At 32.2% G+C, this 12236-nt stretch overlaps 1 protein-coding gene across 1 annotated transcript; it reads left to right on the forward strand.

Moving 5' to 3' along the window:
* On the forward strand, positions 1–8694 carry LOC139526947 (toll-like receptor 3). The gene is made up of 2 exons (XM_071322130.1): positions 1–124; positions 5978–8694. The coding sequence occupies exons 1-2, from the start codon at positions 100–102 to the stop codon at positions 8503–8505; spliced, it is 2553 nt and encodes an 850-aa protein (XP_071178231.1). The 5' UTR covers positions 1–99; the 3' UTR covers positions 8506–8694.
* The last annotated feature ends 3542 nt before the right edge of the window (positions 8695–12236 follow it).

Consider the following 12236-nt stretch of genomic DNA (forward strand, 5'->3'; position numbering starts at 1 on the left):
TGTTTTGTAAGTCGTTCGAGTCTTTTTATCACCTCATCCAGTTAGTATTTATACTAATAATCTATACAAAGGTCTGTATAAATTCTGTTCAAAATCGCCATGTTGTATTCAAGAGGTACTAATCGTAAGTATTTACTATAATTAAACTCTTCATAGATACCAGGATTCAAATTTAATATTTATGAGACGCGCGTTTCGTCTAAAAAGACTCATCAGTGACGCTCGAATAAAAAAATGTTAAAAATGCCAAATAAAGTACGAAGTTGAAGAGCATTTTGGACCAAACATTCATTTAGTTTTGCCAAATACAGGTAAGGTTATCTATTCCTGAGGTAGAAAAGCCTTAGTATTTAAAAAAATCAAAGTTTTGTTAACAGTTAATGAACATATAGTACTAAATAGAAGCAACACTAGATAAACTTGGTGACAAACAATGGTTGACTATATACTACAAGCTTATAATAGTTAGTAAGAAGAATTCTGTAACAATCGTAGGTATGATTAAAGGCAACAGTAGTATACCGCTGTTCAAAACCCATAAATCTATGGACAAAAAACAAAATCGGGGTAACAAACTAAAACTGAGGGAAACGCATTAAATATTAGAGGAGAACAACGACACAACATTAAAATGAACATAATGTTTATAAGTTTCATCTGTTTCTTCCGTTTTTATTTATATAATAGATGTTGTTTAATTGGCAATCTGGCAATTATAAGTAGACAATTTCAGATCTAAATTTCTATTAATTGTAGAGTTTAGCAAGATTTTATACTTTTTCAGGTAATATTTTTATAAGTAATATGATCATTAATTTTCCACTATTACATGTATTAGTCTTTGTTGAATTGGCATTTTTCAAGAAAATGTGCAGAATGGAACTTGTAAGATTATAACGATCACCAGAAGTAAACCATTTAAATGTAAACCCCTTTTATCCCAATCTACGTCGCAGAGCTCACATCCGTTCCGTACTTACTTCCTATCACTACACTAAATATGACAGTCATTGTATTGTAGTGTACTAAGTATACGGAAAGGAAGTGAGCGATGTACGGAGATTGCTTTTATCCCTGCTAACGAGTGTAAATAGTGCTTTTAAACACCCATGATGTATATCTATGGCTCGGACATTTTTTTCTGTAATGAAATGCAGTGTTAATTTCCTTCAACTGTCAAAATCAAGGACATATTTTTTTTACCTTCACGTTATCAAGCGCATCATGATAGATTATAATATAGTAGGAATCGATTAAATCACAATAAATGATCAAACATTCATCCCATTTGCATAAACAATATAGTTGAATATGATACAAAAATTGACTCTAAGATGACGAAAACCACGAATTTCCTCTTTGTCATTACTATAAGGTGACTTGTGGTCCATTTACACCTAAGGCTTTCTTTCCTCATATATTAAATTTTTGGGCAACTTTTACATATCATATAAGAAATTTAATGATAAATGACTAGTTGAAGTGTACATGCTGACTGAACTATCCGTATCAAAGTTTTCTGACTCTATGGAGGTTTCAAAAAGTCCTTACGTAAAACTCAAATGTACGCCGCCATAGAATGGATGCTTTTTTATTGAAAAGTTGTTGTATCTGCTTTAAAAACAATTCATTTAAATATTACATCATATTTCTTAAAGAATAATTGGGAAAGATTTTCTTGTAAAGCCCAATTATATATATATATATTTAAAAAAGTCAGAAAAATATTCCCCAAATCACTGAGTATGCCTTGCTCTGCCTAAAGTACTCCTATTCATGGTATAGCTCTATGTCAAGGCAATTTCCGCTAAAATGTTGTTTTTTTTTAGACCTAATCCACTTAGAATGCATCAAGCTTACTTTATTCAAGTGAAATAGAATGACATTTTAAAAACATGAGAGTTGTACATATAAGGACAAATATCCATATTTACCTTTCCATATATATTTTAGGAGTAATACCACCGTTGATTTCTGCTATTGATATTCAATTGTTTTAATTATAATGCGAAGAGCATTGTCATGTTTATGTTCAACATTATGTCCATGTCAAAAAAATTTCAATGTTTTTTACAGCTGAAAAATTGGTTTCGGGCAACGTTCAACAAAACCCTTTACAGTTTCGTGCCAAATACAAAAATGTTGATATGTAATTTCATCTGTCACTTATCTAAAAATATTGTTTTATACCTCAACTAGTTGTGTTTATTTCCTTAATATAGTAACATACATTGTAGCTATATTTTATATAATGTCAATTTCATCTGTCACTTATCTAAAAATATTGTTTTATACCTCAACTACCTGTGTTTATTTCCTTAATATAGTAACATACATTGTAGCTATCTATAATACTAAAATTACGAGGTCCAATTTGTCAGCCGTCATCACGTAAAAACGATGAATCAAAGAATTCAACTTTATATATAACTAATATAGTACAATGGTGTTGATTAAAAATTACACCACTCTAGGCCCATTTGTTTTCCACGTAATTAATATTGCCAATAATTAAGAAGTTCCGGATCGAGTCCGACACCGATACCAATAGTATATTCACCTGTTACCTATTACCTTATCTGTACGTTCCGCATCTGACAGGCGCACCACCAAACAGTGTATTTAGAACTTTGCTGTATACTGTTGAGTAAAAAATACTCCATTCAAGGCCCTTTTATTTTCCAAATTATTCATTTTACTAATAATTGATAGATTCCAGGTCGACGGGTTCAAACAGAAAGATTTTGAATGCAGAGAAAACTGTGCACCTTATACATGTTATAATCGGCATGACTTTATCAGATGACCATACTAATACTAAAACAAGGCATACGCATAGTTATATATCATTCACGGACCCGCGATATCACGGGTGTGTTCTAGTATTTTATATAATGTCAATTTCATCATGGAATACTTTCTCCACAATCAGGGGTTCATTAAGGGATGAAAATAAGTTAAACATTTGTGTTACGACTTAAAAAGCTATCCATGCATTAGTATAAGTTGCATTATAAAAACAATGTTAAGTCAATTTTCTAAAAAATATAAACTTTTGTGTATTCGGCGCAAAACTGGGTAGAACCTCGCTGTTCCCCAGTTTCTCAGCCTAATACAAAAAAGTTTATATATATTTTCTTTCATTGACCTAATATTGTATATATACTGTAGCAGATGAGTTTGACATGAAATTGACATTACACGAAATGATTTCTTTGTTACTATATTTAGTAGATGAAGACGTCGCATGAAATTGACATTGCACAAAATGATTTCCCTGCTACTATATTTAGTAGATGAATACGTTGCATGAAATTGACCTTGCACGAAATGATTTCATTGTTACTATATTTAGTAGAAGAAAACGTCACATGAAATTGACCTTGCACGAAATAATTTCCTTGTTACTATATTTAGTAGATGAAGACAACAGGAAGTGTTCTAGCTGAAGTATAAATAACTTTTACAGCTTTAGCTGTCTTCCTCGTCCGTGTTTCCTTCTATAGATGACTTTTTCTTTGTGTTTTAAAGTTTGTTAAGTTATTTCTTAAGAATTGAAGTAGTGTTACCTATCATATTTATGATAAATAGAGATATTAAAGCTAACATTTAGCAATAACTCGTTGAACAGCACGACTCTTTTGTCGCTCTAAAAATGTAATATATTTGTTAATTACCTCGAATTCATAAAATTTCAAATTGCTTAGTGTTTATTGATGTTTTTTTTTTTTTTTTAGTTTGTCGTTTAATTTGATAATTTCTGCTTTTATGGATTTTTAAAAGGCACGTATCTCCTCTTGTATATATCTCATTCTCAGCTTAGGGTTTGCTTTTTGTTTTGTTAGCTACTCTTTTTGTATTAAGCAATTTTATTTCTCAATATCTTGGCCTTGGGTATCACTGAATACACATCTGGTGTAGCAATACCGACACTCTTTCATGATATGACAAAATATCTGTTTATGGTAGAGAAAATCTTGGGACAGTTTGACCACTAGTTCATGATAAAAACAGGTCTTTGGCGTTAGGTAGCTCAATACTCATAGTTTAATAAACCTTTGTCAAATAGTCTAAGAGTCTGCAATGTTTTTTGTGGTTAAGATTTTCGAACTTATCTTAAACATAAAAGTGAATTGTCTGAATGACACAAAACCTTACAGATAAACATGAATTATCTGTCTTGATTAATGATTTCTTGTGTTTCACTGTTCTCATTGATTATAATGCCAAAAGACTTAAGGTTCATCATAACAAACGGACAAAAAATGTCTGTTTTTCCACCTCAAAAACTACTCTGAATACAGACTTAGCTGTCCAGTTGGAAAAGTTTTAAGGCATGGTATACACCAGATATACAACAGTTATATGAGACAATATCTGGAAAAAAGTTTAATTTCCATGTCCCGCCTTTCACCGGCAATTATTTTTTTATTCAGGCACCTTTTTGGAATTTTTTAAGTTTTGAGTATATAAGGCACGAACTGTACCCAAATAAACATTCTTTTTAATATTTCCTCTAATAAATTATTATGATTTAAATGGTCGACGCCCCCCCCCCCAAAAAAAAAATGCATGTTGTCCCCTTGTCCCCTGCTATTTTCTGAAAATTAAATCATTCAAAGAATATCAAGATTTAGTAAACAGCCTTCCGATTTTCACAGATCTGATAGATTATATATAAAACTTCACCATTATTGATCTGATTTTGTTATAACTAAAGCATGTAAGAAGATTTTGCATTTATAAAGGTCTTTTAAGTGTTGTTCCCAGGGGTTATTTCCCTCCTGTTACCGCTGAGTTTTTTTTCACCTGTGGACACATTTAAAAGACCAAAAATCTATTTCTTGTAATGCAACGTGAAGACCATCATTTCCAGAAAAAAAAAATAATATGTTAAGGTGAATATCAGCCAGTTTGAAAAAAATCTGAACTCCCTAAAGATAAGAATTTTGAGAAAAATAATTTTGATGTTCTCTCCTGTTACAGCCTTTTTGTGTACCATCTGAGAATATTTCATTGACAGTACTATAACAGTACACATGTTTTTATAGTATCGTATCATTTGATATGTAGATGGAAGTAAACTTCTACACAATTCGAGTAAATGAACAAAAAGTACTGCGTAGTTCCTTTCTGTTACGTTCTGTCATGTTACCAGATTAAAAGTAACCGCATAACCATAATAAGTAACAGGAAAGATGTTCAAGACAATTTCACTGATGAATCAAAAAGTTAATCTTCTATATGCCAACCATTTTATTTTATATAAGTTATCATCACCAAATTAAATAAATTTCAAAATAATATACAGTATATGGAATTAAAAAATAGGTTTATTGCTTTTGATAACAGCATAGAACATTTGTACCATTTTTTAAAATTGCCATTGTTACCACATTTAAGAATAGTTTGAATTACAGACAACAGTTCCTAGATCCTCAATGTGTGTACTTTGTTTTAAAATACCGGGTCTAAAGACATTTTTTGTTTTTTCTTATTGCCAAATATAAAAGAGGGACGAAAAATACCAAAGGGACAGTCAAACTCATAAATCTAAAACAAACTGACAACGCCATGGCTAAAAATGAAAAAGACAAACAAACAACAGCACACACGACAAAAAATAGAAAACTAAAGAATAAACCATACGAACCCCACCAAACAAATAGGGTGATCTCAGGTGCTCCGGAGGGGTAAGCAGATCCTGCTCCACATGCGGCACCCGTCGTGTTGCTTAAGAATGTTCGCACATGTATCTCTGTTTTAAATAATAAGATCCTTATATTAGGCAAGTACACTTTTCATAAAGCGTCCAACCTGACATAAACAAATATAGATATAGAAGTGTGCCAAATGTTATTTTATCGGATCACAATAAACTGTTTTCTAATAGCAAAAAAATGCAAAACCTTTACCAGTTTCATATATTATTCATTATCTTGTAACCAGTATGTGTAATATTCCTCCTCTTTTACAGAAACCATGAATATGTTGTTGCTGTTATTATTTACCACAATTGTTCACGTTGTAAATTGTCAACGCTGTAAAATCATTTACGGCAGTTTCATAACAGCCGATTGTCGTAAACTTCATTTAAGGCAAATTCCACAAAACCTATCGGAAGACATTGATGTTTTGGACCTTGGTGAAAACAGCTTTGTGACAATTTCGAATGAATCTTTCAGCCGTTATAGAAACTTAAAAGTTCTAAAATTAGATACATGCGACATAGAAAGCGTAGAGGCAGAAGCATTTATTGGTTTGTGGAAGCTTGAAGTCTTATCATTGGCCAATAATTCTCTCAATATATCAACCAATGACGGGTTATTTATTTTACGTAACATACCAAACATTATTGACCTTGACTTTAGTTCAAATATGGAATTGGCTGATAAAACGGGACATTTGTTGTATCCAGGAGCGGCATTTCAACACTTGAAAAGACTACAAAACTTGACCATCGATCTCTACGGATATCCCGTTTTCGGACCTGAATTCAAACAGTTACCATTAAAATATATCAAGTTCAAGAGCTGTTATCTTAAACATTTAAAAAATGACACATTCAAAAATTTTCCAGCTACTTTGTCAGAAATACATTTATCGAAATGTCTTTCTATCCAAACTTCTAAAATCGGAGTTAATGTATTGCGACCGTTTAGCTCGCTTTCTATTCTTGACCTGTCATGGACTTGTGTTACTTTAACAAAAGGATTGGAATTAATGTATCCACTTATAAACAGAACGATGCATTTGGTAGATCTATCACACATGCTTAATCCAAGAACAAACAAATTTGTTGTACCTCATACCATCATCCTGACAGCGGAAATGATGAAACATTTGAACACTATGTGCGTTCAAATTCTTATCTTAGCTGATAACAACATTGTTGACATTCTTCCTCTGTCATTGTTCGGTTCAAAACATCTGGAATGCCTCGAACATCTCGATTTATCAGGCAATCGTTTCGGGCTTTCTTCTCTAAAATATGAACTCCCGTTTTTTGCTCCTAAACTTTCAAATCTTAGAGTTTTTGATTTTTCATACTTGGCGTTAACATACTTGGATGCAGTTTACATGCCAGCAACAACCAATGCGGATCAATATCACTCGCGATCGCATACGAAAAAGAAAAGGAAACTTGACTATTGTGCAGGTGAAACTTCCGTCAATTTAACTCTTCCATCAAAACTCGAAGTATTGCGTATAACACATGTTTTAGGTGCGCCTCCTTTTCCACAACTAACGCTAAATACCATCACTAGTTTGCGATACTTGGACATGTCTTATTACGATATCAAGTGCTTTCCTGATATCTTTTTGTATAATCGAGACATACGGTTGGAATACTTAGACATATCAGGAATTGACTGTGAACTTTATTTCCAGAAGAAAAACCTACCTTACTTTCCTGTGCTTAAGGAACTGTACATGAGGGATGCACATTTCTATCGCGCTATAGATAAGGACATTAATATATTTAAAAATACTCCCAATTTAGAGCGTTTGGATTTAGATTCTAACTATATGTTTACTTTGCCATCATCATTCATAATGCATTTGGACCATCTTATTCACTTACGACTTTCAGAAAATCGCCTGAGTCATATTCCTACAGCTATAACAGATCTGCCAAGACTTAAAACGCTAAATTTGAAAGGGAACAGAATATTTACTCTCTACCCAGAGTTTACTTCATGGCTTGATGCGCAGCAAGTAAAACTTGGATATTTTTCACTGCAGGTACGGAAAAATGATTTTTCTTGTTCGTGTGAATACAGAAAATTTGTTCGATGGTTGAATAGTACGATGGTACATTTGGACAATAAGACTTACTATTGTCGATTGAGCAATGGTTCTTTAAGTAATACTAACACGGTTTTAATGAATTACCATGTTATATTCAGTAACTGCGATGCTTTCGGCTGGCTACGAGTTGGCGTAATACTTTTAGTCTCTTTTTTTATGGTTCTTCTTCCTACTATAGTAATTTACAATTTCCGATGGAGAATCATATTTTTCTGCTACCGGAAGTTTCGAGGAATTGTGGAGAACAGCTTGAAGTTAAATTATGATTATGACGTATTCATTTCTTACGGATATGATGGATACACATGGGTTCTTGAGACTTTAATGGAGCAACTGGAAACAAAATGGGGTTTCCGAGTATGTGTAGAAGATAAGAATTTCATAAATGGCAGATCGACGTTTGAACAAATAGGTATTGCTATTAACAGAAGTCGTCAAATCATTTTTGTCGTGACATCCGATTTTATGTCTAAACCTTTTGCCGCGTATGAAATAGACCGGACAAAAGAAGCCAGGTCATCACGTTCGCTACAGAATATAATTGTTATTGCCCTTGACATAAACATTGAAGACATACCACAAGAATTACAGTCCCTATGGAGTGATGTAGTTGTTATAGAATGGCCTCGACATTCGAATGATGTTAATTTGGCTTTAGACAATTTGAAAACAAGACTCCTGCTGAATTTTTGAGACACTATTGGTGTGTATGTATATAGATTTAAAAAGACAGAATAAGCAATATTAAATAAATTTTACTATTCATGTGTAAGCGTCTGTAACAAAATTAAAGTGTTAACATTTTTTTATTTTAACTTCATGAAATTGAAACAGGAAGCAAAATGTTAAAGCTGAATAAAAGAGATAAAAGAGAATAACAAATACTTCTCTAATATTTTTTTTTTTTATTGAACAAAGTAACTGTATTTTTATCAGATTGGCTCTAAGTTTATAGTTAAAGTCAAATTGTGGCAGACTCCATCATTCATTTATATTGCTTCAATGCTTAAAGATACATAGATATGGGTATCAACAAGTTGTTAACTAAAAATCTACTTTCACTCATATTGATCAAAATTGTCAACAATAGCATGAATAAAAGAAGAATAGGCCTATACGTTACACGAGACAGTAATCCGACAACACTTTAAAAACACGTTTCCGATCAATATTTAATTTAAATAGACATATTTTTATACATTTTTTTTTACAAAAGCTGTGAGTGTTGATAGACCATCAAGGATCTGTAAAGAATACCAAACTCTCAATATATACTACAATGCGTTAAATTAAGATAAATTAACATTTGTTCATTGACGAGGATCCAGGCTTGGTACAAGCTTATGACCACGTGTCGGCGTTTAACTTGTTTTTAAGATTAAAATCACATGTTCGCCTTAATATCTTGATCGGCGGACTAATAATAGATACATACAAAAACCATACAAAAAAAAATTATTGACGAAAAAGCACATAACGGTTTTTTAAAACTGCATATAAAAATAAAACAAAACAACAAGAACTAATAGCACTATAATAATGATTACAAGTAAAAGAAACATTTTTACTGATTGTAGCAGTAATTGAAAAACAGCACTTCGGTGTTGACATGAATATCAATTATGTGGTCATTTTTATAAATTTCCTGTTTACAAAACTTTAAATTTTACGACAAAATAAGGATTTTATTGTCCGAGGAATAGATTACCTTAGCCGTATTTGGTCCAACGTTTTTGAATCCCCAATGCTCTTCAACTTTGTACTTGTTTGGTGTTATAATTATTTTGATATGAGCGTCACTGGTGAGGCTTGTGTAGAAGAAACTCGCGTCTGGCGTATTAAACAGTTACTATAATCCTGGTACTTTTTATAACTATTTACAGTTAATTAAATCATGTGGTCTTACCCACTCATAGTTAATATGATTCATGTGGTGTAGCTATTTTTTTACGCTCTAAGGTGAGTTCGCGTTTAACATCCGACAGTCAAATACAGATTCAACATTTCGGGAAACCTAATTAAACGTACAAATTATTAACACATAGCAAGATTTGATGGAAAAATAAAATAAAATTGTAACAATGTCTAGATTAAGATCTGGTAAACGTTTTTTGGGTGAAACTTCATCACATTAGCTATACATTATCATCATAAAGGATAATTCACTGATAATAATCTCTGGTTTTGTGTCCTTTGGGTTGGTACATACAGCTTATAGTCCTTACTATATCTTATATTAAAAAAAAACGAAAAATCGTTCGTTTTGCATGCAATTTGGTCAGTTCTGTAATATTTTTTCATTACACTGTAAAGTTATTGTTCACTGTGCGAATTTTATCACTAGTTCTAATCACAAATATCATTACCGCAATTCTACACATCAAATCAACCTGCAATTTGGCAACTATGTTCAGAGGCTCACAGTCAATATAAAACAAACAAAGATTCGCACTCATTTTGAAATGTAGTGTCAATAGAGAAGAAATTTAAATTGATAAGTATTGTAGTTGGATGCTTCGTTTTCTCCAAATTAGAGGAAAGACGAATTCTTTTAATGGACATACTTGTGTTATTTTCAATTTTTCCAAGAAAGTTTTAGCCTTTGTCAAAACTGTAGTTTTACTATAGAAGTTATTTAAATGAGCAACAGAACACTTAGAAATAAGTAGCTAGACTATTGCAAAACGTGAAAGGCGATAACCATTAAAAGAGGGACGAAAGATACCAAAGGGACAGTCAAACTCATAAATCTAAAACAAACTGACAACGCCATGGCTAAAAATGAAAAAGACAAACAGAAAAACAATAGTACACATGACACAACATAGAAAACTAAAGAATAAACAACACGAACCCCACCAAAAACTAGGCGTGATCTCAGGTGCTCCGGAAGGGTAAGCAGATCCTGCTCCACATGTGGCACCCGTCGTGTTGCTTATGTGAATACTGAATACTATTGTATTTAAGATTTATTTCCAGGACCAGGTTTAGTTATTTTTAAATTGAATTTCGAAACATTCCTTCTTTGCCTTCTAGGAGTGTGTAATAGCAAATAGGTACTTACAAATACAAATCTTGTCATTTAAGGTGTCAATGTATATTTATTTTCTGTCATTGAATAGTGTAAACTTTCCACTTGCACAATACACTATTGCACATTTAATCATGCATCTTTTCCCATACACCACGCAAAATTTCTCTTGCAAATTTCACATTTTGATTAAAGAAGAGTGGCAATATTGATAATAACCCGCAATGAAGCGAGTTTGGGAGAATTTTTTTTTCTTTACGTATTTTGGTGGGTTTATTTTTTCTAAAAAAGAAAGCAGCCAACAATGTGGTGGTGGTATGCCGTAAATACTACACGGACGTTCTGAAGAATAAAATTTTAAATTCATCTACATTCAAGTCCATCCGCTCCACAGAGAGTCATATAGTAAACAAGCATATCACAACCACATCAAAGCTTATTAGTAAGGCTTCTTCTGAACATTTGAAGGTCCCTACTATGTATTGACTACCTAAACTACACAAAAAAACCATTTAGATATTGTTCATCTCGCCCTTAGTAGTTGTTTTACAACAAATCTTTTAGTGCTCTAAACTATTAAAGAGCTTATCATAAACTATTGTAATAAAATATATGAACATAGTGGTATAAACCTTTTTTGGAGTGTAAAAAATTCTTTCGATGTTTTAAATAAATTACGTGCTTTTGATGGTCCTTTCGATTTTGTTGACAGTTTTGATTTTTCTACTCTTTACACTACACTTCCACACTATCTTATTAAACAAAAGTTTTCCTATTTAATTAAATGGTCGTTTGGTAAAGCTGAATGCAAATATATTTGCTGCAACTCATTTAAAGCCTGTTTCTCTAATGAGAAAGGTGAATATGCTAGATGTACTTACTGTAGGTGTGATGGCATTGAAGCTGTTAATTTTCTCCTGATACTATTTATGTACGTTTCGACAAAAAGTTTATCGACAGGTTGTATGTATCTCTATGGGCCCTTTTTGTGCCCCTTTAATAGCAGACTTGTTTTTGTACTGTTACGAATCACAGTTTATGACTAAACTCAGTAAAGCTCTGTCGATAAATTCAACAACACTTACCGCTATCTTGATGATATTTTTCGTTAAATAATCAAGAATTTTCTCAATATACTGCTGAAATTTTCTCCAAGGAACTTACTTTAAATAAATCAAATTCATTAGGTAATAACTGTCCTTTCCTGGATTTGGATATTTCGATTTTAAACGGGAAACTCCACACTAAATTTTTACGACAAAAGAGACGATTTTTCGTTCCCTATTGTTACTTTTCCATTTTTAAACGGTGATGTTCCTTTGGCATCATCTTACGGTGTTTATAGTTCACAGCTCGTTCGCTATGCACGTGTCTGTTGTGATGTTATTGATTT

The sequence above is a fragment of the Mytilus edulis genome, chromosome 6, assembly GCF_963676685.1.
Source record: "Mytilus edulis chromosome 6, xbMytEdul2.2, whole genome shotgun sequence".
Classification (NCBI taxonomy): domain Eukaryota; kingdom Metazoa; phylum Mollusca; class Bivalvia; order Mytilida; family Mytilidae; genus Mytilus; species Mytilus edulis.